Source organism: Mus musculus, chromosome 5 (genome assembly GCF_000001635.26).
Source record: "Mus musculus strain C57BL/6J chromosome 5, GRCm38.p6 C57BL/6J".
Taxonomy (NCBI): Eukaryota; Metazoa; Chordata; class Mammalia; order Rodentia; family Muridae; genus Mus; species Mus musculus.
In genome coordinates this window covers 105,028,140-105,053,880 of record NC_000071.6, presented here as the reverse complement: position 1 = coordinate 105,053,880, position 25,741 = coordinate 105,028,140, and the positions used below count along the sequence as shown (strand labels likewise).

The 25,741-nt window shown below is 41.9% G+C and overlaps 1 protein-coding gene across 8 annotated transcripts in view; it reads left to right on the top strand.

Annotated features, from left to right (window-relative positions):
• Positions 1–271: 271 nt before the first annotated feature.
• Gbp8 (guanylate-binding protein 8) overlaps positions 272–25,741 on the top strand; it is a 41,097-nt gene continuing 15,627 nt past the window's right edge. Inside the window, exons 1-6 of one of the 8 annotated variants that reach the window (XM_011249593.1) lie at positions 272–380; positions 2,810–3,017; positions 11,901–12,028; positions 22,562–22,671; positions 22,856–23,052; positions 25,283–25,352. In XM_011249593.1, coding sequence (XP_011247895.1) covers positions 2,834–3,017; positions 11,901–12,028; positions 22,562–22,671; positions 22,856–23,052; positions 25,283–25,352 — 689 coding nt within the window. In that variant the 5' untranslated portion in view covers positions 272–380; positions 2,810–2,833. The remainder of the gene's footprint in view (positions 381–2,809; positions 3,018–11,900; positions 12,029–22,561; positions 22,672–22,855; positions 23,053–25,282; positions 25,353–25,741) is intronic. The other 7 variants (XR_389295.4, XM_006535281.4, NM_029509.4 and 4 more) reach the window with 7 other exon arrangements.

Genomic DNA, 25,741 nt, shown 5'->3' with positions numbered 1-25,741 from the left:
TAGAAGGCTGGAGGAAACTGGAGATGGGTTCCAAAGAAAGAGAATGTAAACTCTTTCCACAGTGGAGGCCTGCTGTCCCTTGGCTGCAACACAGTTTCTCACTGGCTTTTTCTGACACTAAGCATCCTCTGACCTCCCCTTCCAGTCTTGGGCAAGTTAACAATGCCTTGGTTTACTTTACTTTCAATTTTGTTTTTGCTGCTGCCTGTGTGAGTGTGTGTGTGTGTGTGTGTGTGTGTGTGTGTGTGTGTGTGTGTGTGTGTGTGTGGTCAGCTCACATAAAGGAGGAGCAAAGAGAGCAGGAAGTGAGGAGAGCAGAAGTGAGCCTGAGGAGGCAGCAGCAGCTGAGAACTGCACTTGGACCTGTGCTGTGGGACCAGGTATATTTACTTTTCCTTTCTTTAAGGAGCAACTTAGTCTGGACCCCAGCTTGATTTCCAAGTCAAAGTGGCAACTGAGGGAGGGGGAAGGGAGGCGGGTTCTGTGCTCTCTGGTCTGCAGGGGGCTGTGGCTGGCTTTAGGTCTAGGAGGTGAGTTTCTTTCCTCTGACAAAGGACAGATACAAAGTGGCAGCCTGACACTCCTGGCTGCCCTGCTCTGTTGGTGAAGCTGTGGGAAGAGCCCTGGTCCTGCCTCAGCTGGGACCACAGCTACAGCTCCTGCCCTGGTTCACAGCCAGATGAATGTCTTTCTGTGGAGGAACCTTGTGAAGAAAATTCAGCAAAAGGGCTTGGCAAACATCTATTTGGACATAAACTTAGTTTCTTCCTGACGTACTTTTTATTAAGTTTAGTAAGTAGATAGCAAAGTTGTCTCTTGATATTTAGTTTTTGTTTTGTTTTGTTTTCTTTTTTTGGAGGGGGTGGGGGAGATATAGAGATCCCATGGGCTCTATGCATTTTGTTTGGGCTGCTCTTCTTATCTCATTAATGGGTCTAAGCTGCAGAGAGACTGTCTTGTGGAATCAAGTGACTTCTGGGGATTGTACACATTCTCTGCCCTTGGCATAATGTCCTCTTGCTTATCTGGGACTGAGGGCAGGGGAGGCAGGTTATGTGTTGTCTGGCCTGCAGGGGTCTGTGGCTGGCTTTAAGTCTATGAAGGTCTATGAAGTTGGGTAAAGTAATTAATTGTATTCCCTTCTCTGGCTGAAGAATATTCTATTGTGTGTGCTATCAGACTGTGTTAATGTATGCATCTATTGGTGATCTGTTGATGGGAGACTGGGCTGTTTCCACATTGTGGGTATTGTAAACACAACTGCGATGAACAACACAGATCAAAGGTCCATCCAAGTCCTTGTTTGCTAGTTTGTTTGTGTTGTAATCAAATAAGAGTTGTTAGATCATATGAAACTATTCATTTTCTCAGAAGCCATGACTGTTTTCCCTGAGGGAATATTCTGTGTTTTTAGCTGCAGAGTACAGACACCTGAGTTGTTTAAATTCCAGGTGACATGTATTCATTTTTGCATTGTGTGGTAGCTATCCTGATGAGTATGAAGTGATGCCTTGTGGTTTGATTGGGACTTCCTCAATGTTTGTCACAGGGTCTGAAGAATTATTGAGGAACAATATCATGTAGCTCTTAAAATAACCTAGTCCGTGCTGATGCAAACATCAGCAAAACTAAGCAATTAATTTCAAATGATATATATGTTAGCCCAAAGCAAACCTCAGCCTCAGTGAGTTATAAGAAGCCAAATCACACACGATCATGTGACTCTAGACTCTGACACCAGGTTCTCCAGCCTGGCAAAGCAGAAATCATGTAAAGAAAAGTTTATTTTGCATCCAATGTTTCCCTAATATAGCCTGATTGACATTCTATCCTAGGAACTAAAGACACTAAACCATTCACTATGGTACTTCCCTGTTTGTACACTGCATCTTTTTCAAATAATTTTTTCTTAACTTCTATAGTTCTCTTGTGCCAGATGATTAGCAATATTGAATATTATCTTGTGTGCTCTTGGATGTTTGCAGGCCTTTTCTGCAGATATATCCATCTCCTCAGCAATTTTCTCAGTTTAGAACTGACTTGTCTATGATGAGTTGTAAAGGAACTTTATTACACATGTGATTTACAGGTCGTCTTCACCCATTCTTGAGTTGCCCTTTTACTTTCTTTATAGAATGCTCTGGTGCACAACGGTTCTTAATCTTACAAAGTCTGTTTTCTCTATTTATTTGCTCATGTTGAGGTTTTATTTTCATGTTCAAGAAATAATCTTTACTTGAAACACAAGTTAGGTAAAACTGAGATCAGGTTAGCCCCAGGTTAGCCTGTTGCAATTAAGCTCTGTGTTGCTTCCTGCAGACAGGACCTGTGTCAGGTAGGGTGCAGGTAGGCACTAAAAAGTCTAACAAGGACACATGTAATTCCCACCTTTTATTCAGCTGTACATCTCAGTGTAATTAATTGGTATTGCTCACAGTTTCTACATATTTTCAGCCATATAGAAATCTATTCATGGATATACCAAGGCCTGTGAGACTACTAGTCTGCCACTTTGCTGGTTGTTTGCTGGGTTGACCTTGATGAATATCACTATGGTTTAGATTTTATTATACTGAATTAAAGCTTTATAGATGAGAGCAGCCCATTTGTTACAAATGCTTCTTTAGAACTTTGAAGAATAATGAAGAGAAGGAGGCCATCTGGACTGCAGATTCAAGGATACATGCTGCCAGATGAAGCTACACAATGCCAACAGGAAACCTACAAAGGTCACCAACTGGTCTTAGCTGCTGAGCCATTGGGTGTCAGTGAGGCAGAGAATGACTTTACTCTCTTTCTCCTATTATAGATTCATCTACGTTGGCAGGTTGCTATGACCCAACCACAAATGGCTCCCATTTGTCTTGTGGAAAACCACAATGAACATCTGTCCGTGAACCATGAAGCCATAGAGATTCTGGAGAAGATTTCTCAGCCAGTGGTAGTCGTGGCTATTGTTGGATTGTACCGTACAGGGAAGTCCTATTTGATGAACCGTCTGGCAGGACAGAATCACGGTGAGTGGCATGCTGTGTACCAGCCAAATGTTTGACTGTGTCTGTCACATTTTCTTAATTCTTATTCCCAATTATAACAATGGACAGCAGAACTCCTTTTTAGCAAAGCCACCCTCGCATGCTAAATTGAATCCCTTCATTGCTGCTCCCCAATAATCTCTCCTGTGCTCTTCCCTTCCATTCTGTTAAAGAAAATCTCCCTTCTCAGTGCTCAAGATGAGGCCTTTTCTGATGCCCAGAACAATGGGATCCTACACCTCAGTCCCCTGTCTCCTACAGCAGGTTCTCCTTTCTCAATAAGATATTTCCATCAGGATAGAAAGTCCTTGAATACTTAAGACTTGAAAAATCTCTGATAGGTAGAACTGGAGAGTTGGTCCAGTGGCTAAGAGCACTGGTTGCTCATGCAGGCAAAGTTTGACTATTGGCACCCACATAGTGACTTAAATTTTTTAGTAACTCCAGCCTGAGAGGATCCAGTGCTATTTTTTTCCCTTTAATGGGAATGGGCATGCGCATGGTGCAGTTACATACAGACAGGCAGAATTCTCATGTTAATAAAATGAAATAAGTAAATCTTTTTTTTTTTTTTTTTTTTTATTCATTTATTTATTTATTTATTACATATTTTCCTCAATTACATTTCCAATGCTATCCCAAAAGTCCCCCATACCCTCCCCCCCCACTCCCCTACCCACCCACTCCCATTTTTTTTGGCCCTGGCGTTCCCCTGTACTGGGGCATATAAAGTTTGCAAGTCCAATGGGCCTCTCTTTCCAGTGATGGCCGACTAGGCCATCTTTTTTTTTTTTTTTTCTTTTTTTTTTTTTTTCCATTTTTTATTAGGTATTTCGCTCATTTACATTTGCAATGCTATACCAAAAGTCCCCCATAGCCACCCACCCCTTCTCCCCTACCCACCCACTCCCCTTTTATGGCCCTGGCGTTCCCCTGTACTGGGGCATATAAAGTTTGCGTGTCCAATGGGCCTCTCTTTCCAGTGATGGCCGACTAGGCCATCTTTTGATGCATATGCAGCTAGAGTCAAGAGCTCCGGGGTACTGGTTAGTTCATAATGTTGTTCCACCTATAGGGTTGCAGATCCCTTTAGCTTCTTTGGTACTTTCTCTAGCTCCTTCATTGGGGGCCATGTGATCCATCCAATAGCCGACTGTGAGCATCCACTTCTATGTTTGCTAGGCCCAGGCATACTCTGACAAGAGACAGCTATATCAGGGTCCTTTCAGCATAATCTTGCTAGTGTATGCAATGGTGTCAGCATTTGGAAGCTGATTATGGGATGGATCCCCGGATATGGTAGTGTCTACATGGTCCATCCTTTTATCTCAACTCCAAACTTTGTCTCTGTAACTCCTTCCAAGGGTGTTTTGCTCCCACTTCTAAGGAGGGGCATAGTGTTCACACTTCAGTCTTCATTTTTCTTGAGTTTCATGTGTTTAGGAAATTGTATCTTATATCTTGGGTATCTTAGGTTTTGGGCTAATATCCACTTATCAGTGAGTACATATTGTGTGAGTTCCTTTGTGAATGTGTTACCTCACTCAGGATGATGCCCTCCAGGTCCATCCATTTGGCCAGGAATTTCATAAATTCATTCTTTTTAATAGCTGAGTAGTACTCCATTGTGTAGATGTACCACATCTTCTGTATCCATTCCTCTGTTGAGGGGCATCTGGGTTCCTTCCAGCTTCTGGCTATTATAAATAAGGCTGCTATGAACATAGTGGAGCATGTGTCCTTCTTACCAGTTGGGGCATCTTCTGGATATATGCCCAGGAGAGGTATTGCTGGATCCTCCGGTAGTACTATATCCAGTTTTCTGAGGAACCGCCAGACTGATCTCCAGAGTGGTTGTACAAGCCTGCAATCCCACCAACAATGGAGGAGTGTTCCTCTTTCTCCACATCCACGCCAGCATCTGCTGTCACCTGAATTTTTGATCTTAGCCATTCTGACTGGTGTGAGGTGGAATCTCAGGGTTGTTTTGATTTGCATTTCCCTGATGATTAAGGATGTTGAGCATTTTTTCAGGTGCTTCTCTGCCATTCGGTATTCCTCAGGTGAGAATTCTTTGTTCAGTTCTGAGCCCCATTTTTTAATGGGGTGATTTGATTTTCTGAAGTCCACCTTCTTGAGTTCTTTATATATGTTGGATATTAGTCCCCTATCTGATTTAGGATAGGTAAAGATCCTTTCCCAATCTGTTGGTGGTCTTTTTGTCCTATTGACGGTGTCTTTTGCCTTGCAGAAACTTTGGAGTTTCATTAGGTCCCATTTGTCAATTCTCGATCTTACAGAGCAAGCCATTGCTGTTCTGTTCAGGAATCTTTCCCCTGTACCCATATCTTCAAGGCTTTTCCCCACTTTCTCCTCTATAAGTTTCAGTGTCTCTGGTTTTATGTGAAGTTCCTTGATCCACTTAGATTTGACCTTAGTACAAGGAGATAAGTATGGATCGATTCGCATTCTTCTACATGATAACAACCAGTTGTGCCAGCACCAATTGTTGAAAATGCTGTCTTTCTTCCACTGGATGGTTTTAGCTCCCTTGTCGAAGATCAAGTGACCATAGGTGTGTGGGTTCATTTCTGGGTCTTCAATTCTATTCCATTGGTCTACTTGTCTGTCTCTATACCAGTACCATGCAGTTTTTATCACAATTGCCCTGTAGTAAAGCTTTAGGTCAGGCATGGTGATTCCACCAGAGGTTCTTTTATCCTTGAGAAGAGTTTTTGCTATCCTAGGTTTTTTGTTATTCCAGATGAATTTGCAAATTGCTCCTTCTAATTCGTTGAAGAATTGAGTTGGAATTTTGATGGGGATTGCATTGAATCTGTAGATTGCTTTTGGCAAGATAGCCATTTTTACAATGTTGATCCTGCCAATCCATGAGCATGGGAGATCTTTCCATCTTCTGAGATCTTCTTTAATTTCTTTCTTCAGAGACTTGAAGTTTTTTTTTTTTTTTTTTTTTTTTTTAAAGATTTATTTATTTATTATATGTAAGTACACTGTAGCTGTCTTCAGACATTCCAGAAGAGGGAGTCAGATCTCATTACAGATGGTTGTGAGCCACCATGTGGTTGCTGGGATTTGAACTCTGGACCTTCGGAAGAGCAGTCGGGTGCTCTTACCCACTGAGCCATCTCACCAGCCCGAGACTTGAAGTTTTTATCATACAGATCTTTTACTTCCTTAGTTAGAGTCACGCCGAGATATTTTATATTATTTGTGACTATTGAGAACGGTGTTGTTTCCCTAATTTCTTTCTCAGCCTGTTTATTCTTTGTGTAGAGAAAGGCCATTGACTTGTTTGAGTTAATTTTATATCCAGCTACTTCACCAAAGCTGTTTATCAGGTTTAGGAGTTCTCTGGTGGAATTTTTAGGGTCACTTATATATACTATCATATCATCTGCAAAAAGTGATATTTTGACTTCCTCTTTTCCAATTTGTATCCCCTTGATCTCCTTTTGTTGTCGAATTGCTCTGGCTAATACTTCAAGTACTATGTTGAAAAGGTAGGGAGAAAGTGGGCAGCCTTGTCTAGTCCCTGATTTTAGTGGGATTGCTTCCAGCTTCTCTCCATTTACTTTGATGTTGGCTACTGGTTTGCTGTAGATTGCTTTTATTATGTTTAGGTATGTGCCTTGAATTCCTGATCTTTCCAAAACTTTTATCATGAATGGGTGTTGGATCTTGTCAAATGCTTTTTCTGCATCTAACGAGATGATCATGTGGTTTTTGTCTTTGAGTTTGTTTATATAATGGATTACATTGATGGATTTTCGTATATTAAACCATCCCTGCATCCCTGGAATAAAACCTACTTGGTCAGGATGGATGATTTCTTTAATGTGTTCTTGGATTCGGTTAGCGAGAATTTTATTAAGGATTTTTGCATCGATATTCATAAGAGAAATTGGTCTGAAGTTCTCTATCTTTGTTGGATCTTTCTGTGGTTTAGGTATCAGAGTAATAGTGGCTTCATAAAATGAGTTGGGTAGAGTACCCTTCTACTTCTATCTTGTGAAATAGTTTGTGCAGAACTGGAATTAGATCTTCTTTGAAGGTCTGATAGAACTCTGCACTAAACCCATCTGGTCCTGGGCTTTTTTTGGTTGGGAGACTATTAATAACTGCTTCTATTTCTTTAGGGGATATGGGACTGTTTAGAAGGTCAACTTGATCCTGATTCAACTTTGGTACCTGGTATCTGTCCAGAAATTTGTCCATTTCATCCAGGTTTTCCAGTTTTGTTGAGTATAAGCTTTTGTAGAAGGATCTGATGGTGTTTTGGATTTCTTCAGGATCTGTTGTTATGTCTCCCTTTTCATTTCTGATTTTGTTGATTAGGATTTTGTCCCTTTGCCCTCTAGTGAGTCTAGCTAAGGGTTTATCTATCTTGTTGATTTTCTCAAAGAACCAACTCCTCGTTTGGTTAATTCTTTGAATAGTTCTTCTTGTTTCCACTTGGTTAATTTCACCCCTGAGTTTGATTATTTCCTGCCGTCTACTCCTCTTGGGTGAATTTGCTTCCTTTTTTTCTAGAGCTTTTAGATGTGTTGTCAAGCTGCTAGTATGTGCTCTCTCCCGTTTCTTCTTGGAGGTACTCAGAGCTATGAGTTTCCCTCTTAGAAATGCTTTCATTGTGTCCCAAAGGTTTGGGTACGTTGTGGCTTCATTTTCATTAAACTCTAAAAAGTCTTTAATTTCTTTCTTTATTCCTTCCTTGACCAAGGTATCATTGAGAAGAGTGTTGTTCAGTTTCCACGTGAATGTTGGCTTTCCATTCTTAATGTTGTTATTGAAGATCAGTCTTAGGCCATGGTGGTCTGATAGGATACATGGGACAATTTCAATATTTTTGTATCTGTTGAGGCTTATTTTGTGACCAATTATATGGTCAATTTTGGAGCAGGTCCCGTGAGGTGCTGAGAAGAAGGTATATCCTTTTGTTTTAGGATTAAATATTCTGTAGATATCTGTCAGGTCCATTTGTTTCATAACTTCTGTTAGTTTCACTGTGTCCCTGTTTAGTTTCTGTTTCCACGATCTGTCCATTGATGAAAGTGGTGTGTTGAGGTCTCCCACTATTATTGTGTGAGGTGCAATGTGTGCTTTGAGCTTTACTAAAGTGTCTTTAATGAATGTGGCTGCCCTTGCATTTGGAGCGTAGATATTCAGAATTGAGAGTTCCTCTTGGAGGATTTTACCTTTGATGAGTATGAAGTGTCCCTCCTTGTCTTTTTTGATAACTTTGGGTTGGAAGTCGATTTTATCCGATATTAGAATGGCTACTCCAGCCTGTTTCTTCAGACCATTTGCTTGGAAAATTGTTTTCCAGCCTTTCACTCTGAGGTAGTGTCTGTCTTTTTCCCTGAGATGGGTTTCCTGTAAGCAGCAGAATGTTGGGTCCTGTTTGTGTAGCCAGTCTGTTAGTCTATGTCTTTTTATTGGGGAATTGAGTCCATTGATATTAAGAGATATTAAGGAAAGGTAATTGTTGCTTCCTGTTATTTTTGTTGTTAAAGTTGGCATTCTGTTCTTGTGGTTGTCTTCTTTTAGGTTTGTTGATGGATTATCTTCTTGTTTTTTCTAGGGCGTGGTTCCCGTCCTTGTATTGTTTTTTTTCTGTTATTATCCTTTGAAGGGCTGGATTCGTGGAGAGATAATGGGTGAATTTAGTTTTGTCGTGGAATACTTTGGTTTCTCCATCTATGGTAATTGAGAGTTTGGCTGGGTATAGTAGCCTGGGCTGGCATTTATGTTCTCTTAGTGTCTGTATAACATCTGACCAGGCTCTTCTGGCTTTCATAGTCTCTGGTGAAAAATCTGGTGTAATTCTGATAGGCTTGCCTTTATATGTTACTTGACCTTTTTCCCTTACTGCTTTTAGTATTCTATCTTTATTTAGTGCATTTGGTGTTCTGATTATTATGTGTCGGGAGGAATTTCTTTTCTGGTCCAGTCTATTTGGAGTTCTGTAGGCTTCTTGTATGTTCATGGGCATCTCTTTCTTTAGATTTGGGAAGTTTTCTTCAATAATTTTGTTGAAGATGTTTGCTGGTCCTTTGAGTTGAAAATCTTCATTCTCATCCACTCCTATTATCCGTAGGTTTGGTCTTCTCATTGTGTCCTGGATTTCCTGGATGTTTTGAGTTAGGATCTTTTTGCATTTTCCATTTTCTTTGATTGTTGTGCCGATGTTCTCTATGGAGTCTTCTGCACCTGAGATTCTCTCTTCCATCTCTTGTATTCTGTTGCTGATGCTGGCATCTATGGTTCCAGATTTCTTTCCTAGGGTTTCTATCTCCAGCGTCGCCTCACTTTGGGTTTTCTTTATTGTGTCTACTTCCCTTTTTAGGTCTAGTATGGTTTTGTTCATTTCCATCACCTGTTTGGATGTGTTTTCCTGTTTTTCTATAAGGACTTCTACCTGTTTGGTTGTGTTTTCCTGTTTTTCTTTAAGGACTTGTAACTCTTTAGCAGTGTTTTCCTGTTTTTCTTTAAGGACTTGTAACTCTTTAGCAGTGTTCTCCTGTATTTCTTTAAGTGAGTTGTTGAATTCCTTCTTTATGTCCTCTACCATCATCATGAGATATGCTTTTAAATCCAGGTCTACCTTTTCAGGTGTGTTAGGGTGTCCTGGATTGGGCGAAGTGGGCGTTCTGGGTTCTGATGATGGTGAGTGGTCCTGGCTTCTGTTAGTAGGATTCTTACGTTTACCTTTCGCCATCTGGCAATCTCTGGAGTTAGTTGTTATAGTTGTCTTTGTTAAAAGATTGTTCCTCTGTTGATTTTGTTACCCTCTATCAGCAGGCGTGGGAGACAAGCTCTCTTCTCTGAGTTTCAGTGGTCAGAGCAGTCTCTGTAGGCAAGCTCTCCTCTCTCAGGGAAGGTGTACAGTTATCTGGTGTTTGGACCTCCTCCTGGCTGAAGGTGAAGGCCCAAAACAGAATCTTTCCCAGAAGCTGTGTTGCTTTGGCCAGGAAGGTGGCCAGTTGTCTGGAGTCGAAGATGTCGCAGCCTCAGAAGCTCTGTGGCTCTTGCCGGGAAGGTGGCTGGTTGTCTGGAGCTGAGGATGGTGCCGCCCCAGAATCTCTGCGACTCTCTCGCCCGTCCCAGAAACGGCTGGCACTCTGTATTCCACACGGTCACCCGTGCAGCCTGCCCTCCGCGGAGTCCCGGAGCCAAGAAGGCTCCCGCCGGCGCCTGTGCCACAAACCTCTCAGGCCAGGCAGACCCCGTGCTCTCACCAGGAAGGTGGCCGGCTGTCTGGAGCTGAAGATGGCGCCGCCCAGAAGCTCTGCGACTCTCTCGCCCGTCCCAGAAACAGCTGGCACTCTGTATTCCACACGGTCACCCGTGCAGCCTGCCCTCCGCGGAGTCCCGGAGCCAAGAAGGCTCCCGCCGGCGCCTGTGCCACAAACCTCTCAGGCCAGGCAGACCCCGTGCTCTCACCAGGAAGGTGGCCGGCTGTCTGGAGCTGAAGATGGCGCCGCCCAGAAGCTCTGCGACTCTCTCGCCCGTCCCAGAAACAGCTGGCACTCTGTATTCCACACGGTCACCCGTGCAGCCTGCCCTCCGCGGAGTCCCGGAGCCAAGAAGGCTCCCGCCGGCGCCTGTGCCACAAACCTCTCAGGCCAGGCAGACCCCCGTGCTCTCACCAGGAAGGTGGCCGGCTGTCTGGAGCTGAAGATGGCGCCGCCCAGAAGCCGAAATAAGTAAATCTTAAGAATCATTCATTTAGAAATAAATAAGCCTTGAAAAAACTTTGAAAAGTACTTTATATCCTTTTATAGCTGTACACTTCTGTATTTAATCATTCTTAATGCAGAAACTATGGTGACTATTTCCTTTTTCTATTTTTGTTTTGTTACCTCTGTCTTGGAGCCCATGCCATTTCCCCACTATTTGCAGAAAGTACCTTTGGGTGTTGCGCAGTTGTTCTTTGCTTGCTTGCTTCATTTTTGTTTGTTTTGGTTGTTTTTTGTTTTCTATTTTCTTTTCTCTTTTTTTCTCTCTCTCTTACTCTCTCTCTCTCTTCCTTCCTTCCTTCCTTCCTTCCTTCCTCCCTTCTTTCCTTCCTTTCTTTCTTTCTTTCTTTCTTTCTTTCTTTCTTTCTTTCTTTCTTTCTTTCTTTCTTTCTCTTTTGAGAAGTCTTTTTGGTGGGATTGTCTCAAGCCATGGGGTCCTACTGGCTCTCAAACTACCAGCAACATTCCCATGTGTGTCCTGCCTATAGGAATTGCAGGTGTGTACAACTGTGGGTTCTCCAAACACTCCCTGCATTTGCCAGAGAGATCCATGTTTTCTGCCTTATGGGTGCCTCTTTGTTTCCATCTGGAGCCCTTGTGTGGCTTCATTCTCCGATTAAATGTTGCTTAAAGCTTGGAAACCATGACTTAAATAGGAAGACCTTCTTGAGGGGAGATGGGGCACCATTTCAAGTGCTGAGGTACTCACAACACTCCCTCCATTCTGCTGCTTACATCTGATCTTCACAGGCATAGCTCCCTCTTTGTACTTTTTCAAGGCTGTGACCAAAACACTCAAGAAGAAACCTTAATGAGGAGGCACTTATCCTGACTTAGATTTTACTCTATAGTTCTTGGTTCATTGATCTTGGGATTGGCTTCACAAAAGAGGCAGGCAGAAACTGAGGGAGGAAATGGAGACTGAGTTATAACCTTCAAAATCCCTTCTCTAGTTACCTGCATCCTTCACTGGGCTTCAAGTCCTAAAACCTTCAGAATCCCTCACAATAATGCTGGCAGCTGGGCACTGAGGTTTTAGCACACAAGGCTACCTGTGCAGGACACTCACATCCTGACTTTCATCCTCCCTTCTTCCCTTCAGGTTTCCCTCTGGGCTCCACTGTGCAGTCTCAGACCAAGGGCATCTGGATGTGGTGCATGCCACACCCCACTAAACCAGAGCACACCCTGGTCCTCCTGGACACCGAGGGCCTGGGGGATGTGGAAAAGGTAGGAGGAGGTTAGGAATGGCCCTTGTTATCTAACTCTGATCTGTGTGTGAATTCTGACTGAACTGCAACCAGTGAGATAAAGAGAGCTCTACTTAGACTTCACTCTCAGATAAAGTTACCTGTATCTTAATAGGCAAAGCACGCTTTTATTTCTTGCTATTTGTGTGAATGATTTGATTCTGTTTAATAGAAGTTTATTCAACAGTTAAAATTGCTGGGTTTAAGGAATAGTAGTTAGATTTTAGTGAACAGAATAAAGGTTCTTCCATCCAAACAAGTTCCTAGTGTCACCAAGAATCCCATGTGGGTTTACTCTGATATAATCCAGGAATTAGAAAGAATCGGTAGGGAGAGAGGCAAGAGCTATCAGGGGCCAACCTCTTTCTGTTAATCTCCAGAGGGAGAGCTGTGGCTAGAACTTCTGAGCTAGCCTATGTTTGGTCAAGGATGCTGGGTCTCCATCCCTGTTGCCTCTCTATTCCTGGAAGTGTTTTCTGGAAGCCTTTGTCATTGAAAGTGCTGGCTTGTGAGTATTGCTATCTGCCAGTACTCATTGCTAGAGGAACAAGCACTTCTGTTTTGAAAGGTGATCCAGGCAGCACAGTGCCACTTCTACTAGGAGCAGTGAGGTGTAAGGATGCTTTACTGAGAAGGTGGGTGGCATCTGCCCATCCGTGTGGGTGAAGAATGGCTCTGGCCTGTCTTGTGAGATACCAAGGGTACATTTTGGGTTTGGGGTTAATGGGGTTGTATTTTTGAAAAATGTATTTTTGTTATTTTTATTATGTGTAGCGTATGTTTCTACCTATGGTTTATGCATGTGAGTACAGACATCCTTGGGGGTCAGAGGCCACAGCTGCAGTTACAGAAAGTTAGAAGCTGCCTGACATGGATGTTGGGAACCACACTCCTTCCTTTGGAAGAACAGCAAGTATTCTTACCATTCAGACATCTGAACAACCCTCAGATTTACATTTTTTAAATAAATGGTAAAACTTATAAACAGTCCATAGGGAGGGCATGCTGGAAATTCCTATTTATTTATTTATTTATTTACTCTAAATTTTTTTTATTGGTTATCTTATTTATTTACATTTCAAATGTTATCCCCCTTCCAGGTTTCCTCCCTGCAATTCCCTTATCCTATTCCCTCTCCTCATGCTTATATGAGGGTGCTTCCCACCCATCCATCCAGTCCCACCTCACCGCCTTGGTATTCTTCCAAGCTGGGCATCATTGAGCCTTCACGGTACCAAAGCCCTTCCTCCCATTGATTTCAGATAATGCCATTCACTGCTACATATGTGTTTGGTGCCATGGGTCCCTCCATATGTACTCTTTCGTTGGTGGTTTAGTCCTGGAGAGCTGTAAAAGAATCACCAGCACAACCCCAATGAACAACAATAACAACAACAACAACAACAACAACAGCAGCAACAACAACAACAAAACAATCTACATGAGTGTGGTGTTCCAGACATATAGCCTATATAAAATAATCCAAGTTTTTTTCTCCTGGCTTCTTTATTCCCTGAAATAACAAGTCTGAGACTAATTATTTATTGATAAATGCTTGGGTCACAAGCCAAAGCTTGTTCTCCAACTTGCTCTTAATTTATTGTCTCTATTATTCTAACCTACATTCAACTACATGGCTGATCTTACCTGTCCTTGTCTCCATCCCTCTCCTCAGCATCCCAGGAAGTATCTGCCCTTATTCTAACTTGAGTTCAGCTAAGTAGCTGGTCAACATATATCTCCTCCTTAGATTTCCAAGCACATCCTTTGACTAGTGCCCAGATTTGACTCTCTCACTTCCAGAAGCCCCACCTCCTATTTCCTGCCTCAGCTCATTGACTGTAGGCTTTTTTTATTGACCGGTGATGCTTACTAAGAGATTCTTGAAGAGTCCATCAAGGCAGTCATTAGGAACGTGAAGCAGTTGGTCACATCTCCTCTACTACTGTGAAGCCGAGGAATGACAGCTGTGTTCAGTTCTCTTCCTCCTTTCTCTTCAGCTTGAGACCCAGCCAGTGGAATAGGACCACTCTTCTTTAGGATGGGTCTCCCCATGCTACATCATCTAGACAACCCCTCATAGAAATGACCAGAGATTTGATGTAAAGTTCCATCCTGTCAACAATGAAGATTAACCATTAGTTATGCATAGAAATAGGATCTCTGGATCATTACAGACTTTTACTTTTATTATTTTAGGAAATGTTCTAACACAACCCAGAGTGTTTATAACAATAGGTGTTCTGTCCAATAGTGCACAGGGTCTGTTTTTAAACACCCTTCAAAACTTGTTATCTGTTGTCCTTTTTAGTGGCAGCGGCCCTAAGATGGTGATGATGCCCTTCTCAATTTGACTCCAGTTCCCTGAGGGTCAATGTAATTCACCGTCTGTTCTAAGATTATCAACCACTTGTGTGCTTTCATTTCAGAAACATATGTTCAAGGTCTTCCTCATATTTATTAGGTGCATTGGATTTGTTTTGCTGTTGGGTTGCATGCTGGCTCTATATGATTTGAATGTCCCCTGGAGGACATGTGGTTTGCAAACATTGCTCTCCTGTTCTGCTCTGTATTTTTGATTGGTTATTTTGTTTTCTGGAAAGAAGTTTTTTGGTCAGGTTCTGCCCCACTTGTCAAATTTTGAGTTTGTTTCTCGTACTTTTTGGTGTCATAGCTAACATTGATGTTATAATATTAATGACTAGAAACCCAATTTTTCTTCTCAATGTTTCATGCTTTCTGTTAACTTTATTAAGTAACTGAATAGATTTTTGTCTAGTAACTTCTGAAATGCTGCCCTTCTCAGGACATTGGTAAACAGCACTGTGTTATTTCTGTTCAATGTTTTAAGATTTGTATGTGAGTTGGGTCTTGTGGCGTTTGCCTTTCTGTGCCTGGTCATTCTGTTTTCCTAGATGCATTCTATGCTCATCCACACATTTCCACCACAAGATTCCTTCCTTCCTTCCTTCCTTCTTTCCTTCCTTCCTTCCTTCCTTCCTTCCTTCCTCCCTCCCTCCTCCCTCCGTCCCTCCCTTCCTGTCTGTCCTTCCTTTCTTTATTTTCTTCCTGTCTATCGTTCATCCCTGTGCATCTGTCCTTCTTTCCTTTTTTTTCCTTCTTCCTTCCTACCTACCTGTCTCTTTTTGCTTCATGTCTTCCCGTGTGTCATCTTTCTTTCCTTCTTCTCTCTCTCCCTCCCTCCCTTCATCCCTCCCTCCCCTCTGTCTTTCTTTCTTTCTTTCTTTCTTTCTTTCTTTCTTTCTTTCTTTCTTCTTTTTTCTTCCTCCCTTCCTTCCTTCCTTCCTACCTTTCTTTCCTCCCTCTCTCCCTCCTTCCTTCCATCCTACCTTCCTTCCTATGTCCATGTCAGAGTCCATTACACATGTTTGTTACATTTCTCTATCTACACCTACTTCTTGATGAGTCCACGCCTTGTCTGTTGAGTGCTGCTCTCACTACCTTTGAATCTATACACTGTTGGGGTTGCTGGGCATAGTCTCATATCTTGCCTTTTCATCTCTATTTTTGCTGATTTGGGTATATGTGCATAGGATCTAATTTTGCTGTCTGTGTATGAATGCCCTCGTTCCCTAGTACTCTTTGTTGAAGACACTGTATTCCTGCATTGTGTGTTCCTGACACCTTGTCAAAGATCAGTGGACAGTTAACTCATGGATTTACATTGGGGTCTCTTATTCTGCCCCATTAGTATATATCCTTGTTTTTGTTATTATCATACTTTAAAAATACTCATTGATACATGCTAATTGTACAAGCGAATGGGATTCACCATGATATTCCAAGACAGGGAGTATACACTGCCATCTCTTTTTGCTCCTCTTGTATTATGTGTTAATAGCACTTTGAGAAAGTTTTTCATATAAACCATACTGTTCTGATTACTTTTTGTTGGGAACAAAATAAAAAAAGGGGGGATCCTGGGGCCCTGGTGAAGAACAGAAGGAAAAAGATGCCCACACCCCACCAGAGTTTCCCTATTCTCTGGTCAGTCAGGCGTGGGAGGGCTGCTATCTACCCTATCCACTCATCCCTGGGTGGGCATTCCTCTATCCCACTCTTCAGAGGGTGGTCAAGGGGCAGCCCTGCCTGGGGACCCCCCCCCCCAGAGCTACTTTGCTAAAGACACCAGAGTTGTGGGAGAGAGGGAAGAGGGAAGAAGTTGCCAACACTGACCAGAGTGTGCAGTGGGACTTGAAGGAGCAAAGAAGAGACTCTATGGTTTTAGAGCTTTATTATAGAAATGCAGGGGAAAGAGAGAAGGAAGAAAGGAGGAAAAGAGAGAGAGAGAGAGAGACAGAGACAGAGAGACAGAGACAGAGAGAGACAGAGAGAGACAGAGAGAGACAGAGAGAGGCCGAAAGAGAGAGAGAGAGAGAAGAAAGGAAAGAAGACAAAGAGAAAGGGAAGAGGAGAGAGAAGTGAGAGAAGAGAGAGGTGAGAGGACAAAGGAATAAGAGAGCAAAATGTGGGCTGAGCACCCCATTTTATGGTCTTCATTGTTGATAGGTAACTGGGGAGAAGTTTAGCCTGAAGGTCAGAAGCTTGGGCCATGGCTTATGTGACTACTAACCATGCTTCTCTTGTGGGGGCTATGGGGGGTGGTACCTTAGGCAGGGGCTGGAGTTCCAGGAGTATGAGGCAACGCCTACCTTATCATGTAGGTGAATTATGACCATCGGGGTTCAGACCTCAGCTAGACTGAAGACCAGCCTGCAATTCCCCACAACATTTTCCTGATATTTTATTTTAAATCAGGATGTATGTTGCTGTTCTTGCTAAACATTAATTTTGTTAAATGTGGGGTGTGTTCTATGGGAACAGCTGTGGTTCCACATCCTCTGATTGATCCTCCTCAGTGTGTACAGACTTGTACACTCGGCTGGAAAAATCAAGGGGAGTTCAGAATAGGTGGAGTTCTGCAGGATCCTGGACTGGCTGGGAGTGAGGGCATGGGAAGAGAAGGCCTTCTCCAAGGATCTTAGTGTTAGAGCTCTTTAGGTGAAGGCCTTCTCTGATGGTCTTTGATGAAATACCTCTTACACAATTTTAGCTTATACACATACTATTATTCAAGTTGGGGATGGGCTGGAAAGCATACACTTTATTCAGGGTGAACCAGGGGATATATGTGGACCATGGAGAGTGGGAAGGAGTTTTCAGAGACAATAAAAATTATTGGCTAAGGTGTAAAGTTCTTTGATTACCACATTTCATGGAGAGGCAGTCAGGAATCCCAGGTATTTGCTGGGTGGGTTCTGATGGGGCAGGGAGGAATTTTGTAGGTCTGCCAAGGACTGCTCAACCTTCCCCAGGTAGAGGGTGTGGAGAGTAGGGATCTCCAGACAATGTCAGGGAAGGGAAAGCCCTGCTGGTAAAAGAAGTCTTCCATTTTGCACCAGGCTCCAATGATCTATCCTAAGGAAATTCCCTTGTTCCTAAATCCTGATCAGTGCAATAACATGGACACAGATGTTCCTAGGTCTTTGGCTTAAAAAGTCCTGTAGGATCCTACTTGGGATCATGGTTTAGTTCCCAAATCTGGACCATGGTCCTGGTTTTCAGTCCTGGGCCATATGCTCAATAAACTATCCTGTCAGACTGAGAGCAGTGTTCGTGTGGTTTGTCAGATGATTCCATGGACATCAGCATTTTCTATTTCCATTCATTTGACTGCAATTTCATGATGCCCTTATTTTTAATAGCTGAAGAGTATTCCATTGTATAAACCAACCATATTTTCTTTATCTATTCTTTGTTTGAGGAACATGTAGGTGGTTTACAGTCTCTGACTATTCTGAATAAATTTCCTATGAACATAGTTGAGCAAGGGTCCTTGTGGTATACTGGATCATCTTTTAGGTATATGCCCATGAGAGCTTTAGCTGAGTCTTGATGTAGAACTATACCCAGTTTTCTGAGCAACCACCGTATTTGTGACATAGTTGTGCATTTTTATACTCCCACCAGCAAGGGAGGAGTGTTCCTTTTGCTGCATGTCCTCACCAGCATTTACTATCCATTGTGTTTTTGATATTAGCCATTCTGACAAATATAAGATGAAATCTCGGAGTCATATTGATTTACATTTCTTGATGACTAAGGACATTTAACATTTCTTTAAGTGCTTATTGGCCATTAGACATTCCTTTGTTGGGAATTGTCTACTTAAGTCTGTATGCCATTTTTAAATTAGGTTATTTGGTTTGTTCTGTTTAGTTTCCTGAGCTCTTTATATATTTTGAATATTATCCCTCTGTCAGATGTAGGGCTGGTAACGATCTTTTCTCATTCTGTAGGGGGCCATTTTGTCCTATTTATGGTGTCCTTTACCTTACAGAAGCTTTTGAGTTTCCTGAGGTCACATTTATTGTTTGTCTAACTGCATGAGCTATTGGTGTTCTGTTTAGGAAGTTGTCTCCTGAACCAATTTGTTAAGGATAATCCCTCCTTCTATTAGATTTAGTGTATCTTGTTTTATGTTGAGGACTTTGATCCATTTGGACTTGAATTTTGTACACTATTTGCATTCTTCTAAGTGCACCTTTTCTTGAAGATGATTTCTTTTTATCCATTGTATGATTTTGGAATCCTTGTCAAAAACCAAGTGTCTGTAGGTGTGTGGATTTATTTTTGGGCTTTTGATTCTATTCAACTGATCAATCTGTTTTTATGGCAATACCATGTCGATTTATTACAATTACCCTGTAGTACAGCTTGAAATTAGGAATGGTAATATCTCCACAAGTTCGTTTTTGTACAGAACTCTTTTCACTATCTTGGGTTTTTGTTTTTCCATATGAATTTGAGAATTATTTTTTAAAGGTATAGTAAAAACTGTGTTAGAATTTTGATGGGAACTGCACTGAATCTGTAGATTGCTTTTGGTAAGCTGGCCATTTTCACTTTCTTAACCGTATAGAACCCATGAACATTGGAGGCCTTTCTATCTTCTGATGCCTTCTTCAATTTCTTGCTTCAAAACCTTGACACTGTTGTCATACAGGCCTTTCACTTGCTTGGTTAGAGTTACACCAAGATATTTTATATTCTGTCAGACTATTGTGAAAGGTAGTGTTTTCCTGTTTCTTTTCTCAGTCTATCATTTGTTTATAGGAGGGTTACTGATTTATTGTAGGTAACCCTCTTCCCATCCACTTCACTGAAAGTGCTTATCTGCTCTGTATGTTCCTTGTGAAATTTTTAGGGTCACTTATATATATTATCATATAATCTATAGATAATGTTGTTTTGACATCTTCTTTTGCAATTTGTATCTCCTTGATTTCCTTTAGTAATCTCATTGTTCTAGATAGAACTCCAGGCACTCTATTGAATAGATGTGGGAGAGTGGACACCCTTGCCTTGTTCCTTATTTTAGTAGAATTGCTTTAAGCTTGTCTTAATTTATTTTGATGTTGGCTTTTGGCTTGCTGTATATTGTCTTTATTGTGTTTAGTTATGGTACTTGTACCCCTGATATCTCCAAGACTTTTATCACGAAGTGATGTTGGGTTTTGTAAAAGGCTGTTTCTAGCATGCAGTGATCTGATAATATTTTTATTCTTTCAGTTTGTTTATATGATGTATATCATTGATGGATTTTTGTATGTTGAACTATTCCTGCATCTCTGGGATGAAGCCTACTTGACCATGGTAGAAGAAATTTTTGACATGTTCTTGGCTTAGGTTTTCAAGTGTTTTATTGATTATTTTTGCATTAATGATACTAGGAGAAAATGGTCTGGAATTCTTACTGGTCTACTTTATTGAGTCTTTGTGTGTTTTAGGTATCAGGGTGATAGTGTTCTTATAAAATGAGTTTGGCAATGTTCCTTCTGTTTTCATTTTGTGGATTAGTTTGAGGAGTGTTGGTATTAGCTCATCTTTGAAAGTTTGGTAGAATTCTGCATGAAAACTATCTGTCCCTCTTGATGTATCAATTTCTTCTGTTAAATTTTCTATACCTGAGATTCCTCTTCCCTCTCTTGTACTCTACTGGTGATGCTTGCCTTTGTTGTTGCTGTTCTCTTCCCTAAGTTTTCCATCTCCAGGATTCTGTCAGTTTGTGTTTCCTTTGTTGCTTCTATTCCCATTTCCATGTCTTGAATAGTTTTACTCATTTCCTGTTTGATTGTATTTCCCTGTATTCCTTTAAGGGATTTACTCATTTCCTCTTTAAAAGCCTCTGTCATCTTTATAAGATTGGGTTCACAGTCATCTTTTTGTGCTTTGGCTGTGTTAAGATATCCAGGGCTTGCTGTGGTGGGATAGCTAGGCCCTGGTGGTGCCATATTGCCCTGGCTCTTTCTGGTTGTGTTCTTATGCTGTCCTTTAGCCATCTGGTTGTGCTGGGAGTTAGTTGGATGTTCCTGCTGCTGATAGGACTCTGCAGGGAGGCATGCAGAGCCTTCAGCCTGACAGTGGAACTCAGGGAACAGCAAGCAGCTCACCTCTGCCGAATGTGTCCCAGATGGACAACAGAGTGGCTCACCTTTTATGTGTTCCTTTGCCATTTGTGTCTCATCATTTGAGAATGCTACTATGTTTAGTTCTATCCAAATTTTAAATTGGGACATTTATTTTTGCTTGTTTTCTTCATATTCAGTTTTTATTAGATATTTTCTTTATATACATTTCAAATGCTATCCACTTTCCTAGTTCCTCCCCCCAAATTTCTCCCCCCCACCACTGTTTCTATGAAGGTGCTCCCCACCCACCCATCCACTCCTTCCGCCCCACTCTCACATTACCCTACAGTGAGGCATTGAGCCTTTACAGACCGAGGTCCTCTTCTTCCATTGATTACTGACAAAGCCATCCTCTGCTCCATATGTGGCTAGAGCCATGGGTTCCTCCATGTGTCTCTTTGGTTGGTGATTTAGTCCCTGGGAGCTCTAGGGGGTTTGATAAGTTGATAATGTAGTCCTTCCTATGGAGTTGCTAACCCCTTCAGCTCCTTCAGTCCTTTCTCTACCTTATCCATTTTGGGCACCATACTCAGTCCCATTGTTGGCTACAAGCATCTACCTCTGTATTTCTCAGCCTCTGGCACTGACTCTCAGGAGACAGCTATATCAGGCTTAGAAAGACCAACAAAAGAACAGGAGCAAATAAGGAGAAAATGTGTGGAGCAGAGACTGAAAGAAAGGCCATCCAGAGACTTCCTCACCTAGGGATCCATCCAATGAACAGTCACCCAAAGCAGACACTATTGTGGATGCCGAGAAGTGCATTGCTACATCTACTCCAGTAGTGACAAGCACAACAGGCCCCAAAAATCTGGGCGCTGTGCCAAGGTGAAAAGTTCATAGAAACTTAGTCTTCTGGAACCTTGGCATCCTGTATAAAGAATGCTCCAATGTCCTTGCTTTAGTTGGTAAATGGATCTGTGTCCTTTCCCTTAATATTGCTTTATGACAAGTGCTCCTAAGGATTGATATTTTGACATATAGCTAAGTTAGATTCTAGGCAGTCCTTGATCCAACCTTGGGCATGGATAGCTAAGTCACTGCCCTACACAGAAATTTACCAATATCTAGGAAGAAGGATGTTTGTGACCTAATGAGGAACCAGAGTAGATACTTAGAACTATAGGTAGCTGAGTTATACCCATACACAAACAAGTTTTTACAATGGCCTAGGGGGGAGGTAGACTATACAATAGACTAGAGTAGGAACTATGGCAAGGGCATGAAGCCCTTGCCCCCTGGCTTCTAAGATTAAGTGGACCTTAGGTGGAGCTGTTTTTTATCCCAGTTGTTAACATTGAGTTTTACCCCAGTTGGTTCCTGCCAGTTTTTCCATGTTTGTATTCCTTTGTTTTGTGTAAGAATCCAGTAACCTCTTTGTACCTTGCCGGCATCACCCAACTTCCCTATTTTCTTCTGTATAAAAAGTTTGATGCTTAATTTGACAAATTACATTCAGTCTGTTGTGTTGAGTCTGTCTGTCAACTCCCGCTGACTCCTTGCCCACCTGCACCAGAGACTCGTTCCACTCAGACAAGGGACCCAGAGGGTCTGTAGCAGTGCATGCTATCAAGTTTTTTTTTGTTTTTTGTTTAAGTTGTGTATATATTCTGGATACTAACCATCTATCAGATCTATAATTGTTAAAGACCTTTTCCTATTTACAAAGCACTATTTATTTATTGTTGTTCTTAGAGTCTGTGTGATCTGTGTCCTGTTAAGAAAGTCTTCCTGTGCAAATGAGTTCAAGTTTATTCTCCTCTCTTCTTTCCTATGAAATTCAAAGTGCTTGATCATATGTTGAGGTCCTTGCTTCACTTGAAGTTTTTGTTCTGTACAGCGTGATAGAGATTCCACTGAGTTTCTCAGGCTGACCTTACATACTTTCTTTAACCAGGTAAAGGTCTTGTGCTCCTCCTGCTCTGGCCCCCAGAGTACCTGGAGTAACAAGGCCACAGGACCAGCCCAAGTCCCTTCTGAGGAGTGCTCTGCTCAGACCTCTTCTTTCACATATCTTCCAGGGTGATCCTAAGAACGACTTGTGGATCTTTGCCCTCAGTGTGCTTCTGAGCAGCACCTTCATCTACAACAGCATGAACACCATCAGCCATGATTCCCTGGAGAAACTACAGTATCCTTCTGGGATCTGAGCCATCACGTTTCTTTGAGTGCTCTGGAATGAATATTGAGTCGCTGTCCTGCTCTGTCATTGTGTGGCTTTTGATGGGGCAAAGCCGAGTGTTTAGAATGATTAACTTAATAAGAGAGTCATGAGAGCATGTGCATGATGTCCTTTTTTCTTAGCCAAGTGCCAGTTATGTCACAGAACTCACTGAGCTGATCAGAGCAAAGTCTTCACCAAATCCTGATGGAATAAAGAATTCCACAGAGTTTGTGAGTTTCTTTCCAGACTTTGTCTGGACTGTTCGGGATTTCATGCTAGAGCTGAAGTTAAATGGGGAAGACATCACAAGTGATGAGTACCTGGAGAATGCCCTGAAGCTGATCCCAGGTACAGGAGGGCTGGGGTGGGCAGGCTGGGGAGGGAAGGCTGGGGAGGGAGGGCTCAGGAGAGGTGCCATCTGTAGAGTGGCTCCCATGCTCAGTGGAGTCCTTCCTATTCCCAATGGGATGGAAGTCTGCAGAAGTGCTTATAGGTAGTTGGTTGATAACATTTGGGAAGTGCTGTTAATTTCATTTGGAAAGAATAGAGCCCATAGCACAGCAAAATTATTCAAGATGACATTCTTTTCAGTTTATACTTTAGCATGTAGAGTCAATGTATGCATGCTGAAGTCCAGACATTTGTATTTCATTTGTATTGTCCTTTAAGAAACTGTTTTCTACCTAATTCTTATTCATGAATTTATTGTAAATAGCCCATCTTAAATAATATTTCACAGAGATATACATCATTCTCCTTATGGGGGAATATAGGTTTTTAATGCTGCCTTGATTGTGTTGTCTGCAAAAGCAGCTGCTACAGATGTGTCTTCTCAGGCTATGTCTTCTCCATAAGCATTATAGTTTATCCCGAGTCTGACTTTCATAGCTACCCATTTTAATTCATGCTACAGTATCAAGATCAGTTACATTCATGGTCTATAAACCATTTCCATGGGAATTGTCAGCCTGAGTATGAAGCTGATGGAGCCTTGTGAGTCAAACCAATTCAGGAATGCTTGCTGCTCTCATTTTCTGTCTGCTTTCTCTAAACATTGGACATGTAGTTGGTAGAGAGCAGCCCGTGAAATCAGAGCAATTATTCATTGTGGAACATTTTTGGAGTAGGCAGAATCTTACAATTTACATATGATCTTCAATTCAACAATTAAACTATTCTTTAGTTTCAAACACTATGTCACTGTGTAGCCCTAGCTCGTTGTTAATTTCTATGTAGACCAGATGGGCTGGCCTGGAGCTCACAGCATATCTCTTTCCTCTTCCTCCTATGTATCAGGATTAAAGATGTGTCCCACAAACTACTAGCTTTCCTTCCTTCCTTCCTTCCTTCCTTCCTTCCTTTTTTCTTTTTTTCTTTCATTTTTGGAAGGCAATATCTCACAGTATAGACTTTGCTAACTTGGAATACACTATGTAGAACAGGGTAGCCTCAAAATTGTAGAGATCCTCATAATTTTTTATGAAAAGTTAACAGCACTCTATACAATTTTCAGAAAACACTTCCTTGTTGAACTTGTGCTTTGTAACTGGATACTATAGAACACATGTAGATACTAAGGCAATGGTTGCTCAGTAGAGCAAATGATACATCTATCACCTCACATTGCTAACTTTCTGCTAACAACTAAAATTGATTCAGAAAAAAAATCCCAAATATATGGGCTGGGAGATGCCTCCATGCTTAAAGCACTGTCAGCCAAGTGTGAGGACTGGAGGTGAGATCTCCAGAATTACTTCAATGCTGGGTGGATATGATGGTCTACCTTCAATCCAGTGCACAGGCTGAGGACACAGGAGAGCTCTGGAGCATGATGGGTAGCCAGACTGGCTGTATTAGAGAGTTCCACTTCACCTAAGAGACCCTTCACCAATATGATGGAGAATGACTCTTTCCACATGCACTCCCACACAAGCAGATATGCATACATACACAACACACACATACACAACACACACATACACAACACATACATATACAGTTTCATGAAGTTCTGTCTTAATGTTACTCATTAGCTCTCTAGACTTATGTATCCTACGTGTGTCCATAGCCCCTCCTTTCCTCCTCACTTTTACTTTCTATGAGTGTATATTTGACTTTTATAAAAATGAATTCTGTTTAGCCTTAAAGTTGTTCTCCTTCAATAATCGTGGAATTGGTCTTAGATTTGCCAATGTTGTTATTCTTAATACTTGATTACCCTTTATTTGTGGATTTTTTCCCCCTAACAACTCTTGTTTTACAAGCAGTGATTAAGCCAGAAATCACCATTAGCCTCTTGTTGTTCAGTGAACAGGACACCACAGCTACAGTATGCTTGACACCATGTTCAGGTCTGTGGATTTCAGCCATAGGCTTCTCCACTGAATCAAATAACTCCTGAAATATTTCATCAGACTTCTACCAAGTACAGACTTGTTATACCTTTGACAGGCAAAGAAATGTTGCATATTATATGGTAAAGAGTCTGTAAGTGCAGAACTTTTCACATAGAACAGGGCCTCCTTCATCTGTTCTCTGTGCTAAGACTCCAGTTGTTTTGTGTTTTCTCCAACACCAGGTTACAATCCCAGAGTGCAAGCATCCAATTCAGCCAGGGAATGCATCAGATGTTTCTTTCCTAACCGGAAGTGTTTTGTCTTTTTTTTTTTTTTTTTCATTTTTTATTAGGTATTTAGCTCATTTACATTTCCAATGCTATACCAAAAGTCCCCCTTACCCACCCACCCCCACTCCCCTACCCACCCACTCCCCCCCTTTGGCCCTGGCGTTCCCCTGTACCGGGGCACACAAAGTCTGCGTGTCCAATGGGCCTCTCTTTCCAGTGATGGCCGACTAGGCCATCTTTTGATACATATGCAGCTAGAGTCAAGAGCTCAGGGGTACTGGTTAGTTCATAATGTTGTTCCACCTATAGGGTTGCAGATCCCTTTAGCTCCTTGGGTACTTTCTCTAGCTCCTCCATTGGGAGCCCTGTGATCCATCCATTAGCTGACTGTGAGCATCCACTTCTGTGTTT